The following is a 27,639-nucleotide window of genomic DNA, read 5'->3' as shown; positions in this document are numbered from 1 at the left end:
TTCTTAACTTTTTCTGACTTATTTCACTTAGCATGTTATTCCCAAGGTCCATTCCTCTTGTTGTAAATGGAAATATTTCATCCTTTCCTATGACTGAACAGTATTCCATAGTATATATAGCACATATTTTTTTAGAAAAGGTTTTATTTATTTGTAGACAGAAGGGAAGGGAAGGGGAAAGAGAAGGAGAGAAACATCAATATGTGGCTGCTTCTTGCATGCCCGCTTCTGGGGACCTGGCCCACAACCCGGGAATCTGTCTTGACTGGGAATTGAACTGGCATCCCTTTGGTTCTCAGGCCAGCACTCAGTCCACTGAGCCACACACACCAAGGCTGTAGCACATCTTCTTTATCCAGTTCTCTATTGAAGGATATTTCGGTTGTCTCCATGTCTTGGTTGTCATGAATAATGTTGTAGTAAAATAGGGATACATATATTTTTGCAAATAAATGTTTTTGAGTTTTAGGGTAGACACTCAGAAGAGGGATTGCTGAGTCATACAGTAATTCTACTTTAGGAACAGTTAGGAACTGTTTCCTATAACAGTTTGAGGAACTGCCATAGTATTTGCCATAGTGGCTGTACCAGTTTACATTCCCACTAGCAGTAAATGAAGGTTACTTTTTTCCCCACAACTTCTCCAACACCTGTTATTACCTATCTAGTTGATAATAGCCATTCTAACAGGTGTGTGGTGGTATCTCATTGTAGTTTTGATTTGCATTTTCCTAAATTGAGCATCTTTTCATATAGCTGTGGGCCATTTCTACATCTTCTTGGGAGAAGTGTCTGTTCAGACCTTCTGCACATGTTTTAATTGGATTGTTTGTTTGTTTGGTGTTAAGTTGGATGTGGTGTTAAGACATTAACCCTTTGTCAGGGCTGTTGTTTACAAATATCATCTCCCATTGGTTGCCTTTTTGTTTGGTGGTTGGGTCGCTTTCTTTCCTGTGGTCATTTCTTTGTAAAAGCAAAGATACACAGGCCCACATGTGAACACAGATGCATTCACACACCAAAACAGAAGGAGACGTACCAGTGCTTCTCTACACCAGCAACATATGTTTGTATGAAATCTGTCGGTACGGATGGGTCAAGAAGATTCAAATGCAAACAATTTGGCTATTAAAGCTAAGTGAAAGAAAATGTTTTGAATAATGAAAAAATCTTTTTATTTACATTTTGTAACTTTGCATTATAATTATAGATGTTCATAGCTATTTTATAATATTTTGAAAACTAAGCAATGAGTGAAAATGTTTTTTTATGATTGTTGTTCAAGCACAGTTTTCTAGTTTTCTGCCTTTTCTCCCCACCCCAGCCCAACCCCCCAACCCTCTCCACTTCCCTCCCGTTTCCACCCCACCCCATTATTGTCCATGTGTCCTTTATAATTGTTCCTACAAACCCTTCACCCTTTTCCCCTGAAACTCCCTCCCCTCTGAAAATGTTTTTTAGAAATGTATTTTCAGAGTTTGGAAAGTCATATAAAGTCTCCAGATAAAATTTGTATATATACAAGGAAATTATATAATAGTGTAACTCATCATATAAGACTTCCTTTTGAAAACTATCTTTCACAACCTTGGGTAAGCAAGGTATATAAGTTTTACCAAAACAATACTTTTGTAAAAAATCACGAGCATCATTATTATCAATTCAGCATGAATCATAGTTAGACATTAGACCTGTTTCTAAACTTTCTGAATTTTATCTATTTTTCTAAATTATTTCCTAGTTCTTCACTACTGCTGTTATCAATATTTTCCTTTATCAGAATGAAAAGTAAGAAATTCAGCTGCAACCTCTTATGCTCTGGTTGTTGCCACCCACTTACCGGAATATTTATTCCAAAGACACCTGTACAATTGCTCATTATTTCTCTATTCTGGGCTGCCTGTATCTTTTTATTGTAAAAAAAAAAAAACACTATTTTTTTAGGAAGCCTCCCATGCCCCTTAGCATTAGAATCTGTGTCGTTCATCTTCCTGATCCCCATTCCAATTACCAGATTGAAATGGAAATTTTCCTGTTTTCAAATTACTATGGTTGACTTTTATCCAATTTTATTTCATAGTTAGTTTTGGAGTCTCTCTCTCTCATGGGTATTGTCTCCTGATCAAAGAAAAAAATCTTAATTAATTATTTTCTCATTAAAACTATTCAGCCGTATCTCTTAATGAGTTTTGTTAAGTTACTAATGTAAATCACTCAGATTTATCTTGTAAAATACAACATTTATTAATTCAACAAGTATTTATTAAGATTTTACCATGTGCCAGAACTTGGGAGATAGTAGTGCCCAGAACAGACAAAAGCTTCTTTTTTGTAGAGCTTTTATTTCAGTAAGGAATTTGGACAATAAATAATAAATATTGAATCAACATAGTATCGTAGCAGGTGATTAGTTAGATGGGGTGTGGGGAGTAAAGCCTGATAAGGTGGATTGGGAATGCTGGGGCAGGCAGGAAGCTGCAATTTAAATTTGGTTCAAAGTGCAGCCTGCTGAGAAGATGACATTTGAGGCAGAAATGGAGTTATCCTCACAGCCACTGGTGGAAAGAGCATGCCCAGCCTGGCAGCAGCCAGTGCAAAGCCCCTGATGTGGGAGAGTCTCATGTTTTAAGAAAGCTGAGGTTGCCTTAGAAATTACCTTAAAATTTTACCAGCAAAACAAAAATAAGTTATAAGAGATAGAGAGCATTTAGATAAGAAACGGAAAGGAAGAGGGTAGAAATATATAGGAACAAATGCCAAAATTTCACCATAGTGATACAGAAACTAAAATTTAAGTTCATCTAAGAAACGGTGCCAAACTGGATAACGGATGATTAATAAGGAACAAAATTAAATAGATGACAGAATGTCCAGCATCTTGCGAATGTCAAAGGCCTCAGTCTTGTGCTGACCACAGTAAAGGAGCCAGGTTTTCTGAACCAAAGAGGACTTGGCTGTGCACTAGAACCACACGTAGTAAACAGTGAGACATGTCACAGAACACCTGAGGGGTTAATAGTGGGTATTCATGACGTTTGTGTGCCCAGCATTTCTTGTATCTCCTCCAGTAATGGAAGACAATATTTGGGGGGAGAAACTGCTCTAGGTGGTATGGTATCCTGGTTCACTATATCTCCCACAGAATGATGGTGGAGTGGAAGCTTCAGTGGTTCTATTCCATCATTCCCTTCACCACAACGATTGCTCTAGAGATGGGCACATGACCACATCAGGGCTTATCAGAGGTTTTGGGGTTGAATTGATTGGACACTGGAAAGAAAGGGACTCAATCCTTCTGACATTAAGGACAATATCAACCTGGGAATAGGAGGATCTACCTGTCCTGTCTTACAGAGAAACCCACCTGAGAATAAAACTGACAGAAAAGGGAGCATTACCAAGAAAGGTAGATCTTGTGAATTCTGAAGAGAAATGTTTGAGTGCAATCAACTAACCTTAACTTTGGACTCTGCAATTACCTGAGACAGTTAATTCTTTGCTCTGTTTAACTAGCTTAAATTGAATTTCTGTCATTTCAAAAGAAAAGAATCATGGCTAATGCAGTGATCATGTGATACTCTAAGGAGCAAAATCAGAAACATTTCTCACAATTTCTCTTTTTCTTCCACTTCATTACTCAATGTGGTAAATATTCAAACTCTATTGTACTTGCACAAGTATAAAGGAAACATCCAGTTTGGATTTCATAAATAAAAAATATTCCTGCTAATATTTGACAGTAACAGTTGTACCTTAAAGAAGGATCATGTAAGTTCTTTTAAAGTTCTCAGAACACTAACTCCAATAACTCACAGGAGCAGCAATTTGTCATTCAACATCTTTTAGAGGCATCAGTAGTAAGAAGCTATCTTTGATCAGTTCTTCAGCACATGTTCATTTCCTGATGATAGCATATTCATTAATGTTTTTTTCCCAACCAACTTGTGACAGACACAAAGACAAATACGGAAGTAGAGAGATGTGGAGCAGATAAAGTCAATTCTTCCATCACTGAGGAGTAGCAGTGATGCTGAACTCATTTGACATAGGATATTATCCTAATCGAGCTTCAGAATAAACACTAGGAATTGTGCCATAATCCAAGATGTGCAAAGAAGTGTATCAAAGAAGAAAAAAGGGAGAAAAGGAAGGCAGATTTAGGGCTCTCAGGGTATTCTCAGAGAGAAGAATAACAATAATGACAAAAGCCCTGTCTGCAGAGATTTTCTGAGAGTAGACCCTGGGAATAAATTTGCTAGAGCAAAAAGCTAACATTGTATCTTGAACAGTTTTTTTTTCTTTTAATTTGAAGATACAGCTATTTAAAATAGCAAATGACTTATCTTAAATTCCCTTCACTTGTGATGCAACTACATGCTCCTAACAAAAGATCACATAGAAAACTAAAAAGGACCACATAATTAACTGATGATAATGTAGTTAACCCATTTTCTTAACCTTCATCAGCATGCATGAGATTTAAATCCCAAGGCTATACTCAAACAAGTATCAAAGTGAGTGGAGTATAACCATAAAACTTCCCAATGAATAAGTGGTGGGAAGAGGGTCATGGAGAGAAAATACCATGTACACAAAGGACCTAGTATAAGTTCTTACATACCTACAATACCAAGTATATTAAATTTTAGCTATTATTATTGTTGAGATCTTTTTGTGGGCCATATATTTTGAAAACATCTTGACTTTCATCTTTCAACCAAGAAGTAATAGAGACCAGATTTACTCTTCCTGATGACACACTAAAAAATTGGCAAAATATATGAAAAAATTGCTGAGAATATAATGGATGTTGAGTAATGGAGAATGATGAATTCTCAGAGACAGAAAATAAGGAGGGAAAGATGTAAAGTTACCCCAGCTTACCGCTTCCAGAGAGTAACCAGGCTATGGTCCAGGGAGGCGAAACCCAAGCAGAGCCTAGCCCACTCACTGAGATAGAAGTTGAAGCTTGAATCCAGGGAAAACAACATGTGGTAAGACCCCACAGGACAGAGGCCCACAAAGTGAAAAGGTGGAAAGAAAGGGAGAGAAGGAGAAGAGCACAGGGAAGCCACAGGGAAGGGGAGAAGGAAGAGGACAAGCATCCCAGAGATATGCAGTGTCTTGGCTTGAAGCACATTTAGCACACATGTGTGAAGAAACTGCAGAGTGGGGAAGCAGCTGAAGGTAAGTGTCTGGAATAGTGGGAAATAGTTAGTCCTAGATGGAGTACTGTGCTGGTCCCACCTTGAAAATATTAAAAGCAAGACTGGGAAAGATTCAACTGTTTTCAAGTAACTTAAATGCACCTGAGCTAGGCTGAAGAACATCTATAGGAATGCAAAAGTATCCAATGATCAATCAAATAAAATTGACAAATATAAATGAAAAATAAGCAGAAAAATATGACCTGTAATAAAATTATTAGTTTCATGAAATTATAAAAACTGATCCCAAACTGACACAGGTGTTAGAATTAATAGATGAGGTATTAAAACAGTTTCATACCTCTATACAGAACAGTTTTCATATATATATACGTATATATATATATGAAAGTAGAGACATGGAATATCTATTGTCTATCTATCTATCTTTCTTTCTTTCTTTCTTTCTTTCTGAAAGTCTCTAAATAAAATTTTAAAGATGAAAACTACAATGCAGATGTGAAAAATTCACTGGATGCAATTCAAGATGGATTAGATTTCACAAGGAAATACTAATAAACTTTAATATGTGGCCATAGAAACTATCCAAGATCAAACAAATAAAATAATTTTTAAGTGAATATAAGATCAGTAAGCAGTGGAACAGCTTCAAACAGCCTAATCTTTATGTAACAGGCGTCTCCAAAAATAGGACAGAGGGATAAGTTTTAAGAGATTGAGGAACTTATGATGAAATATTTTCCAAATTTGGTGAAAACTATAAACCTATGAGAATATTTTTCCTCCTGCTACCAAATAAGTGATAACTTCTCCAACACAACTTCTGCAGTGCTATGACTGAATCCTCAACAATTCAAATCAATCCTGACATTATCTATCTGAAGTTTTATTTACCTGAAATTAGCATCATATCCAGGGCTCAGGCTCACAAGACTGACCCTATTTCAGATGTCAATCACAAGTTTGAGGCCACCGGTACTTCTGAATGACATGCTATAAATTAAGGATTCCTGCGATCCCCCCAGATTCAATAATTTTCTTGAACAGTTTATAAAATTCTGAAAGGAGCATTACTTATGTTTACTGGCTTATTATACAAGGTACAAATAAACAGCCAGATGACAAGAGATATGTGGCAAAGTCCAGAAGTGTCCTGAACACAAGAGCTTCTGTCCCCAGAGTCGCAAAGCACTACCCTCCCAGCAAGTGGCTGCATTCACTGACCCAGAAGCTCTCTGAACCCCATCATTTAGGTTGTTTTAATGAAACTTTCACTATACAAGCATGGTTGATTAAATCATTGGCCACTAAGTGATTAACTCAATCTTCAGTCTCTATTTCTTCCTTTGAGGTTGGGTGGGGCCAGTCTGAAAGTTCCAAACTCTTATCTGTGTTTAGACTTTCTGATGACCAACTTGTGTCCTGAAGAGATTCAAGGGCCCACAAAAGGCCCTTCATTAGAACAAAAGCTATTTCTATCCTCCTCATCAAAATGCAGGAAATACCAAGCATTTTGGAAGCTCTGGGCCAGGCACTTGGGACAAAGATTAAATATCTTTCTATATACCAGACCAAGACCAAAGATTTCAGTGAAACACAAGCCCAAGAAAGATGAAAGGAGGAAAAAAACTACAACAAAGCACATCATAAACTAATTGCCAAAAAAACGTGAAAATTGGGAACACTCTTAATAGCGGCCAGATAAAGTGGACACAGTATAGAGGAACAAACGTAAGAATGACAACAGATTTTATGTCAGAAACTATGTAAGCAAGAGCATTATTCTAATTATATAAAAACGCTAGGCAATACAAACTAACGTATGATGAGAGGAACGGCAGTGTTGCCTGGATGTGACTACAGGGCAGAGCAGGAGGGAAGGATGAGGCAACTCTGCAGGGCGATGGATGTGCTCATTATGTTGGTTGTGGTGACAGTTTCCTGCAGGGGTGTCAAACTCATTGTCACCGGGGGCCACATCAGCCTCTCGGTTGCCTTCAAAGGGCCAAATGTAATTTTAGAACAGTATAAATATAACTAAGAGCACGGAGCTGGCGCTGCCACCAGGTAGAAACAAGGTGCCAGGCCTGATAAAACAAGGTGGAGGGCTGGATTCCACCCCCGGGCCTTGTGTTTGCCACCTGTGGTTTAGTGGTTGTATTCATATGTTAAAACATAGCATTGTATTTAAATGTGTACATGTTATTGTATAACAGTATTATCTAAATGAAACTGTTAAAAAGAAAATCAAAATATGCCTTCAATGGCCAAAAAAATATTTTCTTCTAATCCATACAAAACATTACAAAATATATAGGTTTTGTGTTTTATAGATAATTAAGTAATTCAAAGAATGTTAAAAGGGCTTGACCCTGGGTTAAAGCAAAACAAAACATCTAACTTTAATGACCATTTATTTATTCCCATTTTTTCTTCATGTCATGCAGACAAAAATGAGAAAAATCTAATTGATCATTCTGACTGTAAAAAACAAAAATTGTGACCATGATGTATTATCATAGGAAACGAAATGCTCAGTGAAAAGTTCTCTTCTAATGACAGGGATCATATTTTATCGCTTACATCCGTTAATGCAGCTTAATTTTATTCAGTAAGTAAATCAACTTATTAAATAAATGTATAGATGAGTTAATGAAACAATCAGTGGTCTATTGTTTTGGTGAAATAGGTGTATGTGTGGTATTTCTGTGGATGGGAGAGAGGAAGTGACCTACGCACAGAGCAGGGTTTGGGAAGAAGGAAACACACGCAATGTGCAAATGCCACGTGTGCCTCCTGAGAGTGAGCGTGCAGTTGCAGATCACTGACACCATCACTGTCTTACTGTTTCTACAGTGGCTGCCCCCAAATTAGTCTTCCATCTTCCAGTATGGCTCCTCAGTTCATTCTCCAGACCGAATGCAGACTGCTTATTTCAAAACATAAGCTAGGTAACATTGCTTCCTTGATGAAAACTCTCAAGAGCATCTCATTACACTTAGAATAAAACAAACGTCCCTTACTGGTGGAGAACCATATAGGAACTGACTTGTATTCTTCACTCTCCTCTCACACTTCTCTTCCTCTTAGGGGTCTTCTTTCTGTCCCTCAAACCTGCCACTCCTGCCCCTGCCTCGGAGTCCTTGCACTGTTTTCTTTGACTAGATCATTCTCTCCCAAGCCTTTACATGACGGCTCTTCCATGACACTAGGGGCTCAGCGGAAGTGGCCTTTTGTGATCACCAAATCCTGCTCATCCAGTGACTAGGCAGTCACTCTTCTTCATATCACATTGCTTCAGTGGTTCTCAACTGGAGATACCAGTATGGTTCCTCAAGGGACATGTGAAAATGTGTGGGAGAAGCTTTGAGATGGGGATGACTGTAGCAGCACCTAGTGGGTAGAGGCCAGGGAGATGCTCAACATTGTCTAGTGCGCAGAACAGCACCCCCACACAAATCATATGGCCAAAGCATCAGGACTGCCAAATTTCAGAAAAGGTGCTCTATTTTAATTGCCTGCCCACTGTGTGTGATTATCTGATATTCTCTTTTGTGTTTACTTTTTTCATTCATTTTTTTTATTCCTTGACAGACTGAAAGTCCAATGGGAACAAGGACATCAGGTGCATTGTATCCCCTTATATTCCCAGCTCTTAAAGTGATCACTGGCACGAAATGTTTTATCAATAGTATTTACTGAATGACAGAATGCCACACACATTTTCCTTAAAAGCAATATATATTTATTATATAAATATTTGTTGAACCTTTGTGCAACTGACCACCATCATCAGCTAAAGAAATGTTTTCCCATAGTGTGATCTGTGATGAGAGGACAGGGGAATCAACTTTCAACAAGTTTGAAGAAAGTGGTGTGAATACAGAAATCTTCTGGGAAGGAAGATTGCCAAACTCACACCATTTTTGAGTAAAGTTCTTTTCATAGCTTGTGAAATAAATTGACTTGCCTAAATCTCTGGCAGGGTCAATGATTTGTGTTTAAATGTGCAAACTCCTTGCATCTCTGATTTTCTCTCTGCCTTGCTATAAATAAATTAACACTTATCTAATCTGACTTGCTTCCACCTGTTATACTTGAAAGAATATTGCAGTGCTAGCTGATGTTTTCTCTGGAGAAATAACCATTGCCCTCCTTGTTCCAAGTAAAAGTAATAGTTTTAACTGTTGATTTCCTGCAGGGAAATAATACAGAGGAAGCAGTAGTTAATATTTACCGAGAACCTATTAATTCCAGGCACTTTGCATATATTATCCTTCATAATGTGCATAACAACTCCTGTGAGGGAGGTAGACATAGCCTGGTTTAAAAGGATCATCCCAGATCCAGAGTGGTTAAGAAATATGCCCCAAGCTACTATGAATAATGGTGAATATGAATAAATGTGAATAATGGTGCTCACATTTGGGCGGATTGTGATGAAACTGGAAGTTCGGAGGTCATCAAAGTAGTTCTCTAAAACCCCACATAAAAAGTTTAGTTCTACTCTTTTGCCCAATATTATTTTCTCCTTAGTAGCCACTTTGGTATGACAAATTTATCAAAGAGAGAAGTCGTGGTTTTTGAAATAAGATCTAGTAAGTCACTGAAGCTCACAGAGCAGTGGAGTGAGGACTTCAGTAGGGTACCAGTAGGTTTATATATTTTATTTTTTAGATAATGCATTTACATGTTCAGTGAGAGTTTCTTGGGGAAATTGCCTTTATCTAAAAGAATAATTAATGATGACAGGTATTTTAGACACAAGAAAAGCCACCATTGGAGATCTTTGATAGTTGGCCAAGCTTCTGATGCACATCATGTCACATCAGCCATGCATATATGTGTGGACTATTTGTTACGCTGCCTCTGATTCAACTATATCAAGAAGGACAATTATGGCTTCAAAAGATTTTGTTTTTTCCTCCTGTGCATAGAGTTGGCATTGATAGAGTCAATAGATTGTATCACTTTTATTGAACCAGCATATTCCTATCATCTATTTTATATCACAATATATTTCTTCATTTATTGTCACAATACTGTAAAATGGAAATACTTGCTTTATTTATTTAAAATTTTAATTGCTGTTGAATATCTATCATCTCTGTATTCATCTGTTTTTTCAATATCATTGTCATTTTATTTCCTCTTATAATAATAAAGTAATATTAACAATCATCAAAAAAGAATGACTGTATTCAATTGTGTGCTTTTATCACAACTGCCTTTTCATGTTCGCTTTCTTTTTCTTAGTGAACGGGCACTATGTGAGAAATAGCTACCATTGGAATACATGCTTCTTTGTGAGTTCATGACATTATATTTTGTAAACTTGATTGTTTTTTATTCTAAATACTCTAAAGTTTCTCTCTCACTTTGCTCTTGACATTTCAAAAATAGTGGGTTCTATCTAGTCTGTTAGAAACATTTGAAAGATCTGAGAATGTAATGATAATGGAAGATTTTCCTATTACTGTTAGTATGAGGTCACCAGAAGATGATTATAACAGTTGTGTTGGCTCCATTTTTGATATCACTTCCAGTTCCACCAAAAAGAAGTCATACTATATTGAATTTATGGGGGCGAGGTGGATCAGGTGCATTAATAGTGAAACTTTGGAAAAACTAGGCAACTCATTATTTTGTAAATTCATCCTTGATTTATTCTATAGTTCTTTCAATAACATAGAATACAAAGTCAACAGATTATGAGGCAATATATCAAATTTCAGGTATTTTAAATAGAAGGAGTGTGTCCTAACAGACAGGATTTCCCTCTACTATCTTCACACGACATCTGTATTAGCTTACTAGGACTACCATAACAACAGAAAGTGACCTCTGACTGGGTCACTTAAACAACAGAAATGTATATTCTCACAGCTCCAGAGGCTGAAAGTCCAAGACCAAGATGTTGGCGAGTGGGTTCCCTCTGCAGGCCATGAGATATGGGTCTGTTCCAAGCCTCTTTCCTTGACTTGAAGATTGTCATCCTTCCCCCATGTCTTCACATAGTCTTTCCTCTGTGCAAGTTTGTGTCCAAATATCCTTTTTTTGTAAGGATACCAGTCACACTGGTTAAGGCCCACTCCGACAACCTCAGTTTACCTTAACTAACAACCCACTTTAAAGACCTTATCTGAAAATATGATCACATTCTGTCATACCAGAGGTTATGACTTCTGCACATGAATTTTAGGTATTGTCCAATTCAGCACATAACACTCAGCAATGTTAGTCAAAAAGCACTTACTGAAGAATTGTATGTTTCTTGAACCAAAGCACTATTAGATATTCAGTGTAGCTTTAAAATATTAGTATATAAAGTTTTGACCTTGACGAAACTTACAATGTGTAGACACATAGGAGAGCTATGGCACACGATTCAGTGAGCTCTACAGATCTGCACAGCCACTGGGCTATTTCCCATGACCATGAAGGGGGGCATCTGTCACTAGGGCTCAATCAATAAAAATAATGCTGAGAACCAAACAGTTTCCTTTTTGCATATGCAAAAATAAGAAACAAATATGCTAAGAGACATATAAAGCCACAGAGTGAGTTGTAGGCATAGTGGAAGTATAAATAATATTTTCTGATACCCAGTTGAACCTCCTATAACTGAAACTACTGTTACATGGAGAGATAACTTCATTAGACTAGAGCAAATGTAGATTAGTGCATTCAGATAAGCTACAATACTTTCAAATAGAACATAATAGAGGTTTCACATAGTACAGACCAATAACATATGGCTTCATTCAGAGAGACAGTAAATATTACATTGCTAGTAATGGATTCAACCTGGTCTGAACAGAACTTAGTTGCAAACAAGCATATAAACAGTAACAGCCGGTTTCTCTCTCTATGGGGACTTTCTTTTCATAATTTATCCCTCTTGAACAAGATGTATGTGTGTGTTAGGGGCAGGGTAGGAAGGGAGGAGGAGGGGGGAGTTCTTCTTCAGTATAATGTACAATGTGTTATCTAAATAACTAAACTTGTCATTACAGATTAAGTCACTAATTTCCTAGAGAAAATGAGTCTCAGGCTGCCAAATATAGAGAGACCAGAAAAACAGCCACAAAACCCCAAAAGAATCTGTTAGTGCAATATGGAGCGAACATGATCCCTACCTGATTAGAATAGGCATATGTGTTGTTTCTCCCACATTAAACTATTAATCTGCTTCCCTAGCTCTGTAGGCTTTAGTTAACAAAATCAAATTATGTTATGAGACTTAACAACACAATTCTTACCTCTTGATTATAAATACTATAAGCAGTAAACAACATGTCATAGTTTCAATTTTATTTTTATTAATGAATTTTTGTCCATACAAATTTTTATTTTAATTTTCTTTGGATTTTATGCATGGCTCTCTATATATATTCTCACAGTTAACACTCATAACAGTCCTATGACATTGCTATTGTTTTCTCTGTTCACATGAGAAAACTGATTCCAGGAGAGATTTAAAATGTTACCACAAATCACATGAAACCCAGTGAATCTAGGCCCAAGCTCATATTTCTAATTTTACTTTCTCTATTTTGTTATAAAATAATCTCTTTTTCTTCTTTTTATAAAGGCATTCATATGCACACATTTTAAGTTAACTGTATTTTTCTACTCCCTCAACATGCTAAATGACTTTTAGAAGCCTTATCATGGTTAGTTACGTGAATGTTATTTGATAATCTCAAGGGAGTGTCAGCATTACATAGCATTTCTACAAAGAGGGACCCAAAAGAACTCTGAATTATCATCTAGGGGGCTGGCTTCTTACAGTACAGGCTTCTTCCGCTAGGTGAGTGTTCTAGGAATCCATCTGTATCAGATACCAGTTGGTGTTGTGAGAGGCTGTGTTCAGCTCCAGCGAAGTTTTTTTGAACACTCTTTCAATGCATTCACACATTTCATGACGGGTGATTTACCAGCACACCTGCCCACACTATGCTGTGTGTTCAGCAGTTTTTGACCAAAAACAGCATGATCTCCATGCACGACCCTCCCTATTCACCAGATCTCACCCCCAGTGACTATTTTTTGTTTCCCTGGATGAAAAACTTCCTCAAAGGGAAACACTTTGCCCATGTGGAAGAGTTAAAACAAAAAACAGCAGAAGCACTAAAAGGCATTGAAAATTGATGAGTTCAAAAACTGTTTGGAGCAGTGGAAAAAAGTCTCGATAGGTGTATTGCATCAAAAGGAGTGCTTCGCAAGAGATTGAAGTTTAAGCGTGTAAGAATAAGTACACCATTTTTTAATAAATAAATTCCACTTTGGGCATCCCCCTCATATTAGACACCATGCTTCTTTTCTGTCTGCTCAACAAATACCTCTGCTGATAAATAAAATATGATCCAAAGTCTCCATTGTGATAACCAATAGGAAGTCATCTGACTATTTGATTTTAACACATTTCTGCTCTATTACCATTATATGTAATATAGCTATTTTCCAAATATCTTTGCTTTATATTCTTATTTCTGATGTCCTCATCTATTCACATATTACTTAGGGGTGTTAAAAACACCACTAGGAAAAACATCAAACGTATGTGAATATAAACATTTATCTTGGCTTTCAATTTAACTGGCCTAGAAAAAAAAGAAACAATTTATAAGATCATGGGTCATACTAGCAAAGCAAATTAACATGTCATAAGTAGAACCTTTCCTGGTCCTAAGATGCACAAAGAATTTCTCCCTTGGGTCCATTGTAAGTAGACACACTGATTACAGTAACAGGACCTCAATAACTTTTGTGATAAAAATGTAATAAAAAATTCCATATAGTCTTTCTTATTATGCCCCTCAATGAAAGTTCAGTACAGGAAATTTTAATACAAATCAAAATATGATAGTGAAAGGGTACAGTTTTCTGGATTATTCTGAAATTTTAAAAAAATTAAATAGCTCAAGAAATAAATGAATTTTCTTCATGAAATTCTATATAAATTCTATTTCTCTACATGAACTTGTGATAATACTTTAAAACCAGAGAAGTCAAAGTTCTACTGTCTGGCCAGGCCCTGGAGTACAGAATGCATAATTCACAGAGAACCCTAGCTCACAAAGGTGATATATATAATAGGACGCTAAAGTGTAGCCTTCAGCTGAAATCCTAAGGCAACATGTAGAAAACTGCATTGTAATTCACATCACTTCTATGGAACTGCTAAAATGTGATTGACCAAGAACCAATTAGAATACTCCTAAACTTCCTGCCTATAGAGCTGAAAGGATCGGGAAAGGATTGTACATTCTTAGGAGAGAGCTGTGTTGAGTGCTCCATCTTCTTTCTTACATTAGTTATTACAAATATTTTAAAGTTTGGCCATTTTGGTGGCTGTGTAGTAGTATACAAATATGTTTTGTCTTTACATTTATATAAAGTAAATAACCCCTATTTGTAGTGTGAAGTTCTATGGATTTTGACAAACACATCCTCATGTGGCCACCACCACATTTAACGTACAGAACAGTTTCTTCATGCAAAGAAATTTCCTCACGCTGCCCTTTTGCAGCCAGCCAGCCTTCCCTCACCAGCCCTGGACAAAAAACTGATCTCTTCTTTACCTCTGCAGTTGTGCTCTTTCCAGAATGTCATATAAGTAGCCTTTGGGGCTACTTTCATTCATTTAGTAAAATGTATTTTGAGATTCACTTGTGTTATGCCTATATGTATAATTTTATTGGCCAATGTTATTTCATTATGTGGATGTACCACAATTTGTTTACTCATGAGGTGATTAAAGGTTTGAATGTTTCCAGTTTTAGTTCTTCTCAATAAAGTGAATATAAACATTTATATACAGGTTTTCATATAAACGGGTCACAGCCATGTGCCACCTCTTATCCAATGTCTGAAAAGATTTCTTGCGCATAATTTATCCACTTCAGTGGTTTATAGCAAAAAACCTGGTCTTTGTTCCTAAATGTAACTAGAAGTAGAATTCCATAGTTACCTTTTAAAAACATAACATTTTAAAATACTAAAATTTGTCATACTCTTTTACTTACGGTACTGTTGTTATCCCTCAAGTTAGCATTCAAACAAAATTCACAGGGAGCATACAAGGCCTTCTAGGCATTGATCTCTGCTTAAAACTTCGGTCTTACCTCTCCCCATTCTTGCTAAATTAATGCTCTGACCTAACCAAACTTTTAGAAATTTTCTTGAAATTATGATGGCATAGCATCCTATATTTACCTCAAATATAAAAATTATTACACTTTATTGAACACTGACTTCTTATACTTTTGTCTCCTCAACAAGGTGTAAGCTTTTGAAGTGGAAACCACCTTGCTCAGTGGTCAGGGACCCTCGTGCGGCTGGTGTCTGTGGAATAGAAAGGTAGAATGCAGGCATCCTTTGTGAGCAGATTTGAGAATTCTCCTTCAGTGCTGCCTTGTACACCGCGATAAATTGTAACACAACACACAGAAACCGTGAGCTTTTAATCGCCGATTGCTTTTCTTTGCTTCTGCAACCTCTGTTTCAGTCATTTAGTAGATAATTTTCATAATTTCATCTGACCATACACCCTCCTCTATTGTTCCTTCAAACCCGACTATTTCTGTGTGCAAGCAAAACTTCCAAGTATTATATTACCTGTTCAATTTGTGGTACATTCTCATGAAAATCATTTACTTCCAAAGGGATGTCTTATTAGATTTCTGTTGCCTAACTTCATAATGAACTCAGAAACTTTATAATTTAGACCACTTGCTTTTTTCTATTGTCTCTTAAAACTGTAGACAAATGACAATTTTGTATATGTAAATAGAACTGCCAAGTCTAGTGAAGAACAGTCGTAGGCAGAATAATGACCCCAAAGGTGTCCATGCAACAGTTCATTGAAACTGTGACTATGTTACTTGACACATGAAGGAGAATTTGCAGATGTAATTAAGTAGATATCTGGGATCAGGCAGGTGGACTCAATTTAACACATGAGTCCTTAAAAGTAGAAGAGGAAAGCAGAGAAGCAGTTCAGAGAAATGAGAATGGAGAAGAGGCCACAGAAATTCAAAGTAGGAGAGAGATTTGACCCACCGTCTGCTGGCGTGGAAGATAGAGGAAGAGGGCAATGACCGAAGGACTGAAGGTGGCCTCTAGAAGCTGGAAACAACCCTCCACCAAGGAAATGGGGATCCAGGTACTACAACAGCAAGAATCTGAATTCTCCCAAAAATCTAAAGGAGAAAAACACGCCTAACACTTTTATTTTAGTTCATGAGACCCTGTATTAGTTTCATGTTGTTGCTGTAACAATTACCACAAAGTTAGTGACTAAAACAGCACTAATTTATTATTTTACATTTCTGTAGGTCAGAAGTCCGGCACTGGTCTCACCAGATTAAAAGCCAAGTGTTGACAGGCTGTGTTCCTTTGTAAGTTCGAGAGGAGAACCAATTACTTGCTGTCAGCTGAGGGTCATTTCCAGTTTTTAGAAGCCACAGCTTTCCTTAGCTTGTGCCTCCCTTTCTCCATGTTCAAAGTCAGCCATAGTGCCTTATCATGTCACATCTCTCTGACCCACTCTTTTTCCTTCCTGTTCTACCCTTAAGGACCTGTGTGATAGATTGGGCCCTTAAATATATTCAATTGCCTGTCTCAAGGCACTTACCATTAATCACATCTGCAGTCTTCTTTGCCATATAAGCTAATAGAGTTGCAGACCCCACTGATTCGGATATGGGTATCTGTGGGAGACCCATTATTTTAATCACTGTAGACCTGTGCTGGACTTCTGATGTAGATAATAAATGTGTATAATTTTAAACCAGTCAACGTGTGGCAATTTGTTATAACAGCCATAGAAAACTATAATACAAGAACCAATAACATCTTTCAGAGATTAAATTAATGTCTACATAGTGCTTTATAGTTCTAAGAGCAAGAATTACACCGAACCTACTTTAGTTCTTACGGAGAGTAAACATGTTTATTACCTCCATTTACAAAGAGAGTTCTGAAGCAACATTTCAATGGTATACAAGTGAGGCATATAAATTTTGAAATTAGTTCTGAGTATCATATTTGTCAATGGGTCATTGGCAAGAAATGTAACTTCTTTAAATGCTACAAGTCTTATTACATATAATGAAATCTACCTCATTTATTTACTTAAGTTTAACTGAGGTATTCATAATAAAAGCATTTAGCATGGTATCTTACACACAATAAGGAATTAATGAAATGTAAATATGTTTGTTTATGGTGATGCAGTTAAAATTATTTAACTAAGAAGATTAATCTTCCTCCTCTAATGAAATGTTAAATTTTCCAAACTTTCTATTATGTTATCTTTCTTTAATCATAGAGTCAACAAATATATAGAGAGCCCATACTGAACATGAAATGAGGTGGCCTTCTATATCACAGAATTTACAGAGCAACAAGAAAGATAAATATTTTAAAAGTTGTTATTAATTAAATCCTCAATGAGAAACAGAATATTTAAGTGCAAGATTATTTTTTTTTTGAAATATGTAACACGGAGCTACTAGACTGAACAGTGATTAAGTCAGGAAAGTTTTCTTTGAGGAGGTATTGCCTACGCAGAGACCTGAAGGATGAGAAGTAGATATGAGGGTGAACTGGAAGATAAGGTGTTCCAGGCAGCAGGAGTAGCTACATAAAGACAAAGAAGGCCAAAAGAATGCTATATCACTCAGCTGACAATTCCTATGAGAAACTCAAAGTTGACAGCCATCTTTGAATGCTGTTTTTAGATGAAAGACTATTTGAGAATGGTTTTACATATGTACGTGTAAACATTTTACGAAAGAAGAGAAGTGAATCAAGAAGGTCCTTGGGAATTTATCGGAGGGAAAGTGACCCAATATGAACTCAAGTCTCAGTCCCATCTCCAGGTCTACATGGCGGAGTGTGCACTGACCTCCTGCGGTGGTGTGAGAACCGCACTGACCATTTCTGTCTACGCTTCTTGAACAACTTCCTTATCTTCACTTCTGGTTCCACTTGAATATCATGTTAAGACAGAGGCACTAATTCTCGAATATATTAACCTCAACATGGAAAGAATATTTGTCTAAATTGACCTTCCTGGCATGACTAAACCTGTGCTTTGTAGTAACAGCTAATGTATTTTTTAATTCCTATGATGTGTTCTAAGTCACATCATACCCACTTAATCCTCACAACATCCATATGAGGCAGGTTCTATTACCCCCACACATAATAAATGAGTAAACCAAATGTTAAATTACTGGTATAAAGTCATGTAGTCATATACATATAAAATAGGCAGAGATGGGATTTGAAATCAGATAGACTAGTTCTGGAACCCACATCCCTAACTACTTATACAGTCCATAGAGGAGATACTTGCAGGAAACCAAATATGCTGGTAGACAGTAAGCTGACAGGAAATAATTACAATCATGAATGTAAATACACCATCCCAAGGATATTTTGAAAGGTAACTTGCAGAGTACTATCTAGTAATAAATGGCTAAGAGACCCTAACAAAATATACTGCAGTGAAACCTTGAAAAGCGGGTGACTGTGTCTGAGCAAGGGTTTTAGAAAATGGATGAAATGACTCTGCAAATCAGCATGCAATCATTGGCATGTCATCTGAATACATGCATTCGGAGATCAGTAAGTGAGCACAGGGGCTCCTAGAAGAGGTCCGAGAATGACGGAGGAGACGGAATTGACAGGATACAGTGACTGATGGTTGTATGCGCTGAGATAAAGTGCGCTGTCAAAGTTAATAATAAGGTTTCTGGCTGGAGCACTGGGTGAGGATCAAAGCGCTCGGAGTCTTGGAACACAGGAGGAACTGCAGATAAGGCAGGGAAGGTGCTTTTGTTCTTGGTGTGTCGACTTTGAGATGTCTGGAAGTCTTCCACATGGAGATGTCCAGTTAAATATGTGTTTAAGTTTCAAGATACAGATATGAACTAAGTACATCAATCATGGAGGTATCAATATACAAATAGTAATAAAATGCAAATGAATGAACAGGATGCCCTGAGGTCATCCTGTGTGAAAAAAAGAGGTCATAAGACAGGAACAATATTTGAGGGATATGAAAACATGAAAAAAAAAATGGCCAGGAAGGTGAGAGAAAAACTAGTTGAGGAAATAATACAAGCAGGATTTATTTTGTCAAATATTTTTTCTGAAACTTATTAGTACTTTGTAGAAGTCTGATGTTGTTGCTAACAATTTTTATATGCAATATAAAGTATGGTTCATATGCCTTATCAACCGTGAAGCCAAATCTGGATGTCATTTTAGTGGCCACCACATAAATCTTTCTGTCCAGGCCCTTATAAATCTCATGAAAGTGTAGGAAGCATGGCTATTTCCTATTTTTTTCAGCTTTCTCTTTGAAGATGGTGATAATAGTGGCATCATTGAAAGCCTGCAGACTCTCTTCAGTTGGTTTTTTAAGAAAAGTGTACCTGTGTCTGGAAGAGACTAAACACAAAAGGAAGCCATTGTTTAGATTATAGGGAGTACTTATCTTTTTTCCTTCAAGCCATATTGAAAGTTTCGTAGTCTTTGTGATCTTAAAAAGGATCTATGAAAACTGCAGTCTGTTCTCACCACTGCCATCACCTATTACTTCAGGATGTCAGCAAAGATGACAATTCTTTTATAATTTCTTTTCCCCCTTCACAACTCTGAAAGAGAAGTAGTAACTTCTTTGAATGTAAGTGTTTTGATTCTCTGCACTCTATCTTTACAGGACTTTATTAATTCATTTATAAATGCACTTATTTATTTATGTAATACATATTTACCAAGAGTATGACACATCGGACATGCACTAGAGCTAAGGACGCAGAGATGGAACAAAGCAGGGACTGTTGCCGCACTCGCAGAGAGTGGTAACATCTGCGACCAGAGGAGGACGGCCGCATCACGATGAGTTTATATCTCACCAACATATATTCATATCGGTACCCTGAAGGATAAACATGTTGCACAGTGTTCCAATGTTTGTATTTTTCATCCAGATTTGCAGTAGTAAACATCCTCCTAAACACTGTAAAGGCTCAGCTTTGGTGATGGTCCTCCTGTCTTTTGCTCCCAATTTCCCTTCAGCCTTGGCCTTTCCCCTCCAGTCGGGGAGATTAGCTGGGTTATATTGCATAAACTGAAATGTCCTTTGCATTTTAATGTACTATGCTCAAATCCTCTCCCCTGGTGAGGGAGTGATAGGAAAATAGGGCAACCCAGCCAAGTATTAAAGAGGATTGGTTTCCTTGGTTCCAAAACCGAGGTGAAGAATTACTATTAGGAAAACAGAGGACAACAAAAAAAGAGGCAGCCAAGCCAACTGTGGACAACTAGAGAATTTCAGAGTTTGAAAGCCTGGTGAGATCAGACTGAGAGGAGAGCAAGGATGAGTTCAGGATGGATACAGAGCCATCTGTGTAAAAACAAGAGAATACTTAGAGCACATGTTTTGGGACAGCTGATGCGTGCTGAATGTAAGCGACAGGGTGGCTTACAGTACCAGGGATCCAGTGGGGAAAATGAAGTTAGCTATGAATTTATGCTTTCTTTTCATAAGTGTTTTTTAAAGATTTTTATTTATTTATTTTTAGACAGGAAGAGAAAGAGAGAAACATCAATGCATGGTTGCCTCTTGCATGCCCCCACTGGGGACCTGGCCCACAACCCAGGCATGTGTCCTGACTGGGAATTGAACTGGTGACCCTTTGGCTTGCAGGCTGGTGCTCAATCCACTGAGCCACAGCAGCCAGGGCATTTTTCCCTCTTTTTATATTAGTATTATATCACTGACAGTGTTGGCAAGACCATTCATTCACTGGTTCTTACAGCTACTGAGTTATGAAATGCATAAACATTTATAGCTAGTTCTGGTAGTTGGAAAGAGGAACACTGTTCTGTGGTGGAGTTGAGAAGGACCCTGAAATATTGTTAGGTAGATTGTGTAGTGAACCCCAGGAATAAACATATTCAGTAGATATAAATGGTGCTCTCTGGAGTTAATTCATGAAGTGGTTCTGATATTGGTAATGTTTTTGTCATACAGCTTATTGTAGTTGCTCTCAATTTTTCAAAGTTTGCCATTTAGCCCTTTAAAAGAAAGGGAGGCAGTTTTCTCTCTCTGTCATTATACTTTGGTTCCCAGTATTCATACCTAAAGTGCTTCTTCCTATCCTTCAATACTTTAAGAACAATTGTTCATATGTCTACAATGTTTAAACAACAAAAACAGCAACACATAAACACACACACACCATATTTAATGATTCATTAAGAATTAGATAGTAGTTGATTGTTCAAACAGGTATAACGCATGCTCTTTATTTAAATGCATTTGGGGGTACACAATTTTTGAAACTATTTCAGTACACAACAGTAGGAAAATTCAAGTAACATTTTAATATTAAAAATAAGTTAAGCCATAATAACTTTGATTTTATAAAGTTTCACAATAGTATATATTTTAACTTGTGATTGGCTTCCTTTTGAACTACTCAGCTAGGTTAGTTAATTGATATACTTATACAGTATATCAATTCTTCCATACTTTAATTTCCACTTAACAGTGCCCTTACTTTATAATTCAAGTTATCTTTTAAAATTCCAGAATGTGCATAGGGATCTGTCCTCCCTATATTCTAGTAGTTTTTATAGACCCATTTAAGACAAGATTATCTTTATTATAAGGATGAAAATAAGATAAATAGAAGGAAACAACAGAAAATCAATGTTTTCTTTGTATGTTGGAGTCAGATAAGGACACTGGGTTGAACTAAGAAAATGATTATAAAATCAGATTTTAAGAATATGGGTGTTGAAGACAACTGCTGCTTTTTAAAGTTTATTTCTTATACCTGAAATAACTTACTCAACCAACCACCATTTGAGAAGCATAAGTCTCCCCTATCCACAAGTTGTGATTGGCCAGAAAAAAAAGTGGGAAATGATTTAATTATATATACTTTAACACTCGAGGTTGTAACTAGCAAAGTCGTATCATGTGGAAGGCAGGCAGAGCAGCAATTTATTCAGATCCAGGTAACAGAGCCCGCAGGAAATTTTTTTTAAAAATTAAATTGATGTGGAATTTAGATTTGAATTACCACACTAAAATTTTTATTCATATAAATTTTAAGTTTTCTTACTACTTTATAAGTTATGCTCTATTATAATAGTTTTGGTGAGAGTGTAAGATGAAAACAAAAATAAGATTGACTTGGAAAAGAGGACATTTAATGGTATCATTGTTTCATTTTTCAGTTCTCTCTGGTATGCCTTGAAATGTGAGCTTTAAAGATTTGTGCAAGGCGGGGAGATGAGTCCCACCTCTTGAAACTCACATAGGTCCATTCTTCCTTTGCCATTATTCTCTGCTTTCAAGCAAATAAAAATTCTAGTATTGCAAAAGGACACTTTTTTCCCCAAATCAAACTCATTTGGGGATATTCTTTCATTTGTGATTATGTCTTTATATTTTTAACCTACTGCCATTTTTAGTCAAACAGTATGTTTTCCCTGAAATATTAAAAATAAAGATAATCTAGTGTGTTTTTATGATAACTTAACTTTTAGTTTGAGAGCCATAAAGATTTTTTTAGGTTTATTGTGTGGATTATATATAATATAGATAGTGTACCTCTCTTGGAAAAGTTAATAATTTTGGAAACTGAAACATCACAATAGTTTATTATATCTCTATCCTCTTACCACGCCATCTGGCTTGAAATCTTGAGAATGAGTATGAGATTTCCCCAAAAGAAAAGTAACATTTAGTTAGGTTAAGTGTCAAGTTGCTAGCACACAGTGTGTAAAAGTCAATATGCACCAGGTGATATTAGTGAGTTTCATCTACACTGCTAGGAGGTTGTTGAACTCAATTACAGAAATGTGCAGAGCTCTATTTGATGTGTGACAAGGTTAGGGGACCACGATCAATTAAAAAGAACACATGTATATCCTATTTGGGGGAAACAGTTTTATAGTATCTCTTGTTCAGTTTCTGCTTTTTTCTCTGACTTTTCCTCTGAACATAGGAGAACAAAGGTTCTAATAATTCCCCAGTTTCATTTGGAGTTGTTTTGTCAGCAATATCTACTAGGAAGACATAAGATTGTTGTTTTACTTGTATGAAGCTTCAGGCAATTACATGCTGTATTTTTTTTCTTGTAGCAAAACCTTTTGAAAATGGACAGTATTTGGACATTTATGGAATTACCAGGGACCAGGCTGGCGAATATGAGTGCAGTGCAGAAAATGATGTGTCATTCCCAGACGTGAAGAAAGTAAAAGTTGTCGTAAACTGTAAGTCCCATCACCTTTCATCAGAATAATCTCAGAGAAAACATAAACCACCTAAAAATGTTGTCTGAAATTTATGTTGCTATTTTTAAGAAGTTGTCTATTGATAAAGGTCACCTGTTTACTATGAAAATATATATATGTTAAAATATTAGTCAGGTTGTTTTATGTGACATCAATTATTCCAAATATCCCATCATAATTCAGCTTCATGTGCAGATAGAAATGTTCCCAATATCATCCTGGTCTCAGGCCTTCTGAACTGCGGGATCCTCATCTGTAGAGCATCACAGACACGTGGTGTTTCCTTCACTTTCAGAGGTTTCACGTGCACTGTATTTTGTCTCAATATAAGGGTGAAACTGCTCATCAAACCTGGTAGAAATGAGCTGTATTGGTTTGTATTCAAAAAAACTTACTGTACTGTTCTCATTACTTAGGTTATTTAAATATATTTAGTTTGAAAAATATTGATAAAAATAAATTTTCTCATAATTATTAGGAAGTCAGAACAGTAAGAGATCTGCAGAACTATCAATATCATTATGTTATACCCTTTCTCTCAATGTAGCCAAAACACTGATGCAAGACATTTTTTCATTAACGTCCTGTTTTGTATCTTATGATTTCAATAGCCACGACTGGAACAGTCTTTACTTTTCAAACATATCCCCATAGTCTTTCTCTCAATTTTTTTACATTCTTTAACTTATTCAAATAAAGTTCATTGGGGTAATAGTATTTTACCAAATGTTTATAAGCTATAGCTTTCAATATTTTTATTCCATTTATAATAATTCATACTATAGATCAGAAGAAATTGTACCAAATATATGCCAAAATTCTAAAACACAGCAGTTTTTTTCATATTAATATGAATCTTTCAGTTTCATGGGCCAAAGATAACTACCGAAATATCCTTGGAAGTTGAGTCTTCCAGGGCAAACCGCTGCCCTCAGCTGAGATTTGTCGGCGACCGGTCTGTGCATCTGGTGTTGAGCTATCTCTGCGAGACTGGTCAAATGTGCCTGCTACAAAATCAAGAGGCAGGAGACCTCATAGATCTGCCGACAAACTTTAGCTTCACTCAAGAATCTCATCAAAATTATATATATATATATATATATATATATATGTATGTGTGTGTGTCCCACTTCAACCTTACTGAATCAAAATCCTTGGAGTATGTGGCCCGATAATCTGCAATTATAATAAGTGGTTGTTGAGTCTCTGGACTCCTGTTGCAGAGGGCTATTACTCATCCCCTTGGAACAGTCTGAAATTAGAAGTAAAAAAAGCAAGTAGAAAATATTATTATTTTATCACTAACCATGTATGAGTTCACTGATTTTATTGTTGAAGTTGTGGGAAAGAAGATAAGAAATAGAACTACTAAGGAAGTAGTATTTTCAGCAGTGAACACAAAGAAGTGAAAAGGTAGAGTCTAGCGGTCCAACTGGCAAGGCACCCAGCCCAGCAGCGCAGCCCACGCTAAACCCCAGACCCAGGACTGACATCTGCAGTGGGATGAAATTGAAAATCCAGCTGCCGTAAGGATTCTTAGGGGCTCCTACTCCACATACCATCCAGACTTCCCTTTGTATCCACACTTCCTTCCGCATCCTTTTTTTATCCCTCCGACTTTAGTGGATTGTCACTTATTATTTAACCTGATTTTTTTTTCTGGACAAGTGGATACTTTACACTAAGGAGGCAGAGATTTGAAAAGGAACTGAATTGAAAGAAGATTTAGATGACCAGCCAGCGAGCCACCACCTACGGGGTGAGGGTGGAGAAGAGAATCCTTAGACATAGTAAACAGGACAGAAACTGGAGAAACATCACACAGAGGACTGTGAAAGATCTGCCAGTTTCACGTGAGCTGACGGGAGACAGACAGAGACAAAGGGCCGTTCAGTACGCACAGCAGTGGAAGTACCAGAGCATCGTCACGTTCTGTCCCCAGGCCCCCAAGCCCCAATTACTACAGGGTGAGACAGTGCGGGCTAGGTGACACCTCCACGCCCAGTGGGTTTATGTCGTAGCTGAGGCTCCTGAGCTTAGAAAATTCGATTTTTTTTAATAATGGCAGCAAGCAGACCTGCCCTTTACCACACAGAGAGAAATTATCTTTATTATACTGGACTGTAAACAAACCTGCCCTTTGCTCCACAGGGAGAACTACTTCTGTCTTCCAGGACTGCTGCTCGCAGTACACACGTTCTTAAAAAGAGAGTCGGGAGCACAAGCTCTCGCTGGCTCTGCTCACAGACACGCAGAAACACAGGAGGCCCCTGGGGAATTGCTCTCCCACACAGGATGGGAGCAGGGAAGTTTGCAACAGCCCAGAAACATTTCCTCAGCTGAAAAGTGAACTTCAGTGGTAGGGTAGGGCAGAAGACCTTGTTAATCAACTTTAACTTAAAAAGGGAAACAAAAAAGAAATAAAGGGAAAAGTTTCTTTTAAGGTTAAGGAGGTTGCTATTTTTTAATCAGAACACAGAAAACCTTTTTTTAGCAACTAATTTCAATTAAAGTACAGTCCTAAGTATAAGCTGTGACACACTCATAATAACATACCTCTCACTAAAATATGGACACAGTTGAAGTTTTAATGATTCTGAACAATCAGTTTTGTCTTCTCCTCCTTCCCAAATTATACTAAGTAAGATAACTTACCTTTCCCTAAATGTGCCATGAAGAATTGCATTTAATACCACTTAATCCATTGTATTCGCATTTTTTGAATTAGTATTTCATGTAAGAAATTAGTTCTATTTAGACTTCTGGTCAAGACCTAAGTTTTGCCTTTGTTTAAAATACTTATGTGGCACATAAACCAATGACATCTAAGTCACGTCCGTGTGTGCGTATATGTGGATACACGTTCCTAGTTATGAGGACGTTTGAGAAGTGTTAATTTTGTGAATTTATAAGTCAAAATATGAGCATTCCTATGGATTTTACTGAGCTGATTTCCCCAAGGAAATTAGCCAAACCCTTCTGAGCAAACTTTATTTTCTCAAAGCTCAAAATTGAGCACAGTGGTCGATGTTACCAGAAAAGAACTGCACATCCCCTGGCAACCTGAAGGCTCTCTGATGACAGAATCGTGCCAGGTTCAAGGTGGCCCTCCATTTCATTGTTATTAATCATTATTAATTGTGCTTATAGAACTGTAGTAGCTTTGTGACTTATAACTTAAAGTGAAACTCCATCCTTTTTCCCAAATGGAGTTCAAGAAAAAAACATAATAAATTTTTATAAGCTCTAATGGATTTAGTCATGTGGTAACTTGATTTGAGAAAGAGATTTGGGTTTCCTGCAAGTTAGAAATGTTTAATGTTTACTATTTATATAATATATCTGTCACATTTACTATATATATATGTGCGTATGTATAAAACACACACATAAAATTAAAATAATACATGCACCACATACTTTATACTAATAGCACTATTATGTGAATTTCTATTCAATTTAATCAAACAGCCATGTAGTGAAATGATTGGTATTATTAACTTATTTTATATAGATTGGACTAGTTGGTTGATTCAATAGATCAGTTATTTTGAGTTGGTTACAAATTTTATAGGTGACTATTCTTTTTGTCTTTATCTGTATTTTCTTTCATTAATTGATATATAAAATTATAAATATATAAATTTCTTTGTATATGTATATACACACATTTAAACTAAATGTGTAAATATGTGTCTATATATTTCATGTCAAATTGAAAAAAACTAAAATAATCAGAAGGAATTATGACAGTATAATCAGACCTTCAGAGATTAACGCACATACACATAACGGGAGAGGGGAAGTAACTGGGCCAGTTGATTAGCTGATTTTTAAGAACAAAACAGACATGAATAGTGGAAAATATTAATTAGCAGAAAAATCAGATTGAGAAAAAGAAGTCTAGACATTATTTCACTTTTCACTCATGACAGATTTATGTATTGATGATATTATTTAGTATGAGAATTTTTTGTGCACACAATTCCCAGTAAAATAGAATTGAGTAGTTCTTCTTGTCATCACACAGTAAAGATACATTTGGGTGCAGTGTGAACTAAGATTCTATAGAATAAATCACAGGCATATATGTGCATTATTTTGCATCTGACGTGTATTTATTTATGCAAACATGCAC

The 27,639-nt window shown here is 36.6% G+C and overlaps 1 protein-coding gene across 2 annotated transcripts in view; it reads left to right on the top strand.

Moving 5' to 3' along the window:
* The window catches only part of NEGR1 (neuronal growth regulator 1), an 837,263-nt gene that overhangs the window by 516,586 nt on the left and 293,038 nt on the right, over window positions 1-27,639 (top strand). For both annotated transcript variants that reach the window (XM_024565484.4, XM_045199587.2), the window contains exon 4: window positions 23,349-23,480. In XM_024565484.4, coding sequence (XP_024421252.1) covers window positions 23,349-23,480 — 132 coding nt within the window. The remainder of the gene's footprint in view (window positions 1-23,348; window positions 23,481-27,639) is intronic.

Source organism: Desmodus rotundus, chromosome 3, assembly GCF_022682495.2.
Source record: "Desmodus rotundus isolate HL8 chromosome 3, HLdesRot8A.1, whole genome shotgun sequence".
NCBI lineage: Eukaryota > Metazoa > Chordata > Mammalia > Chiroptera > Phyllostomidae > Desmodus > Desmodus rotundus.
Note: the sequence above shows the minus strand (reverse complement) of the source record. Positions and strands in the feature narration are given on the sequence as shown.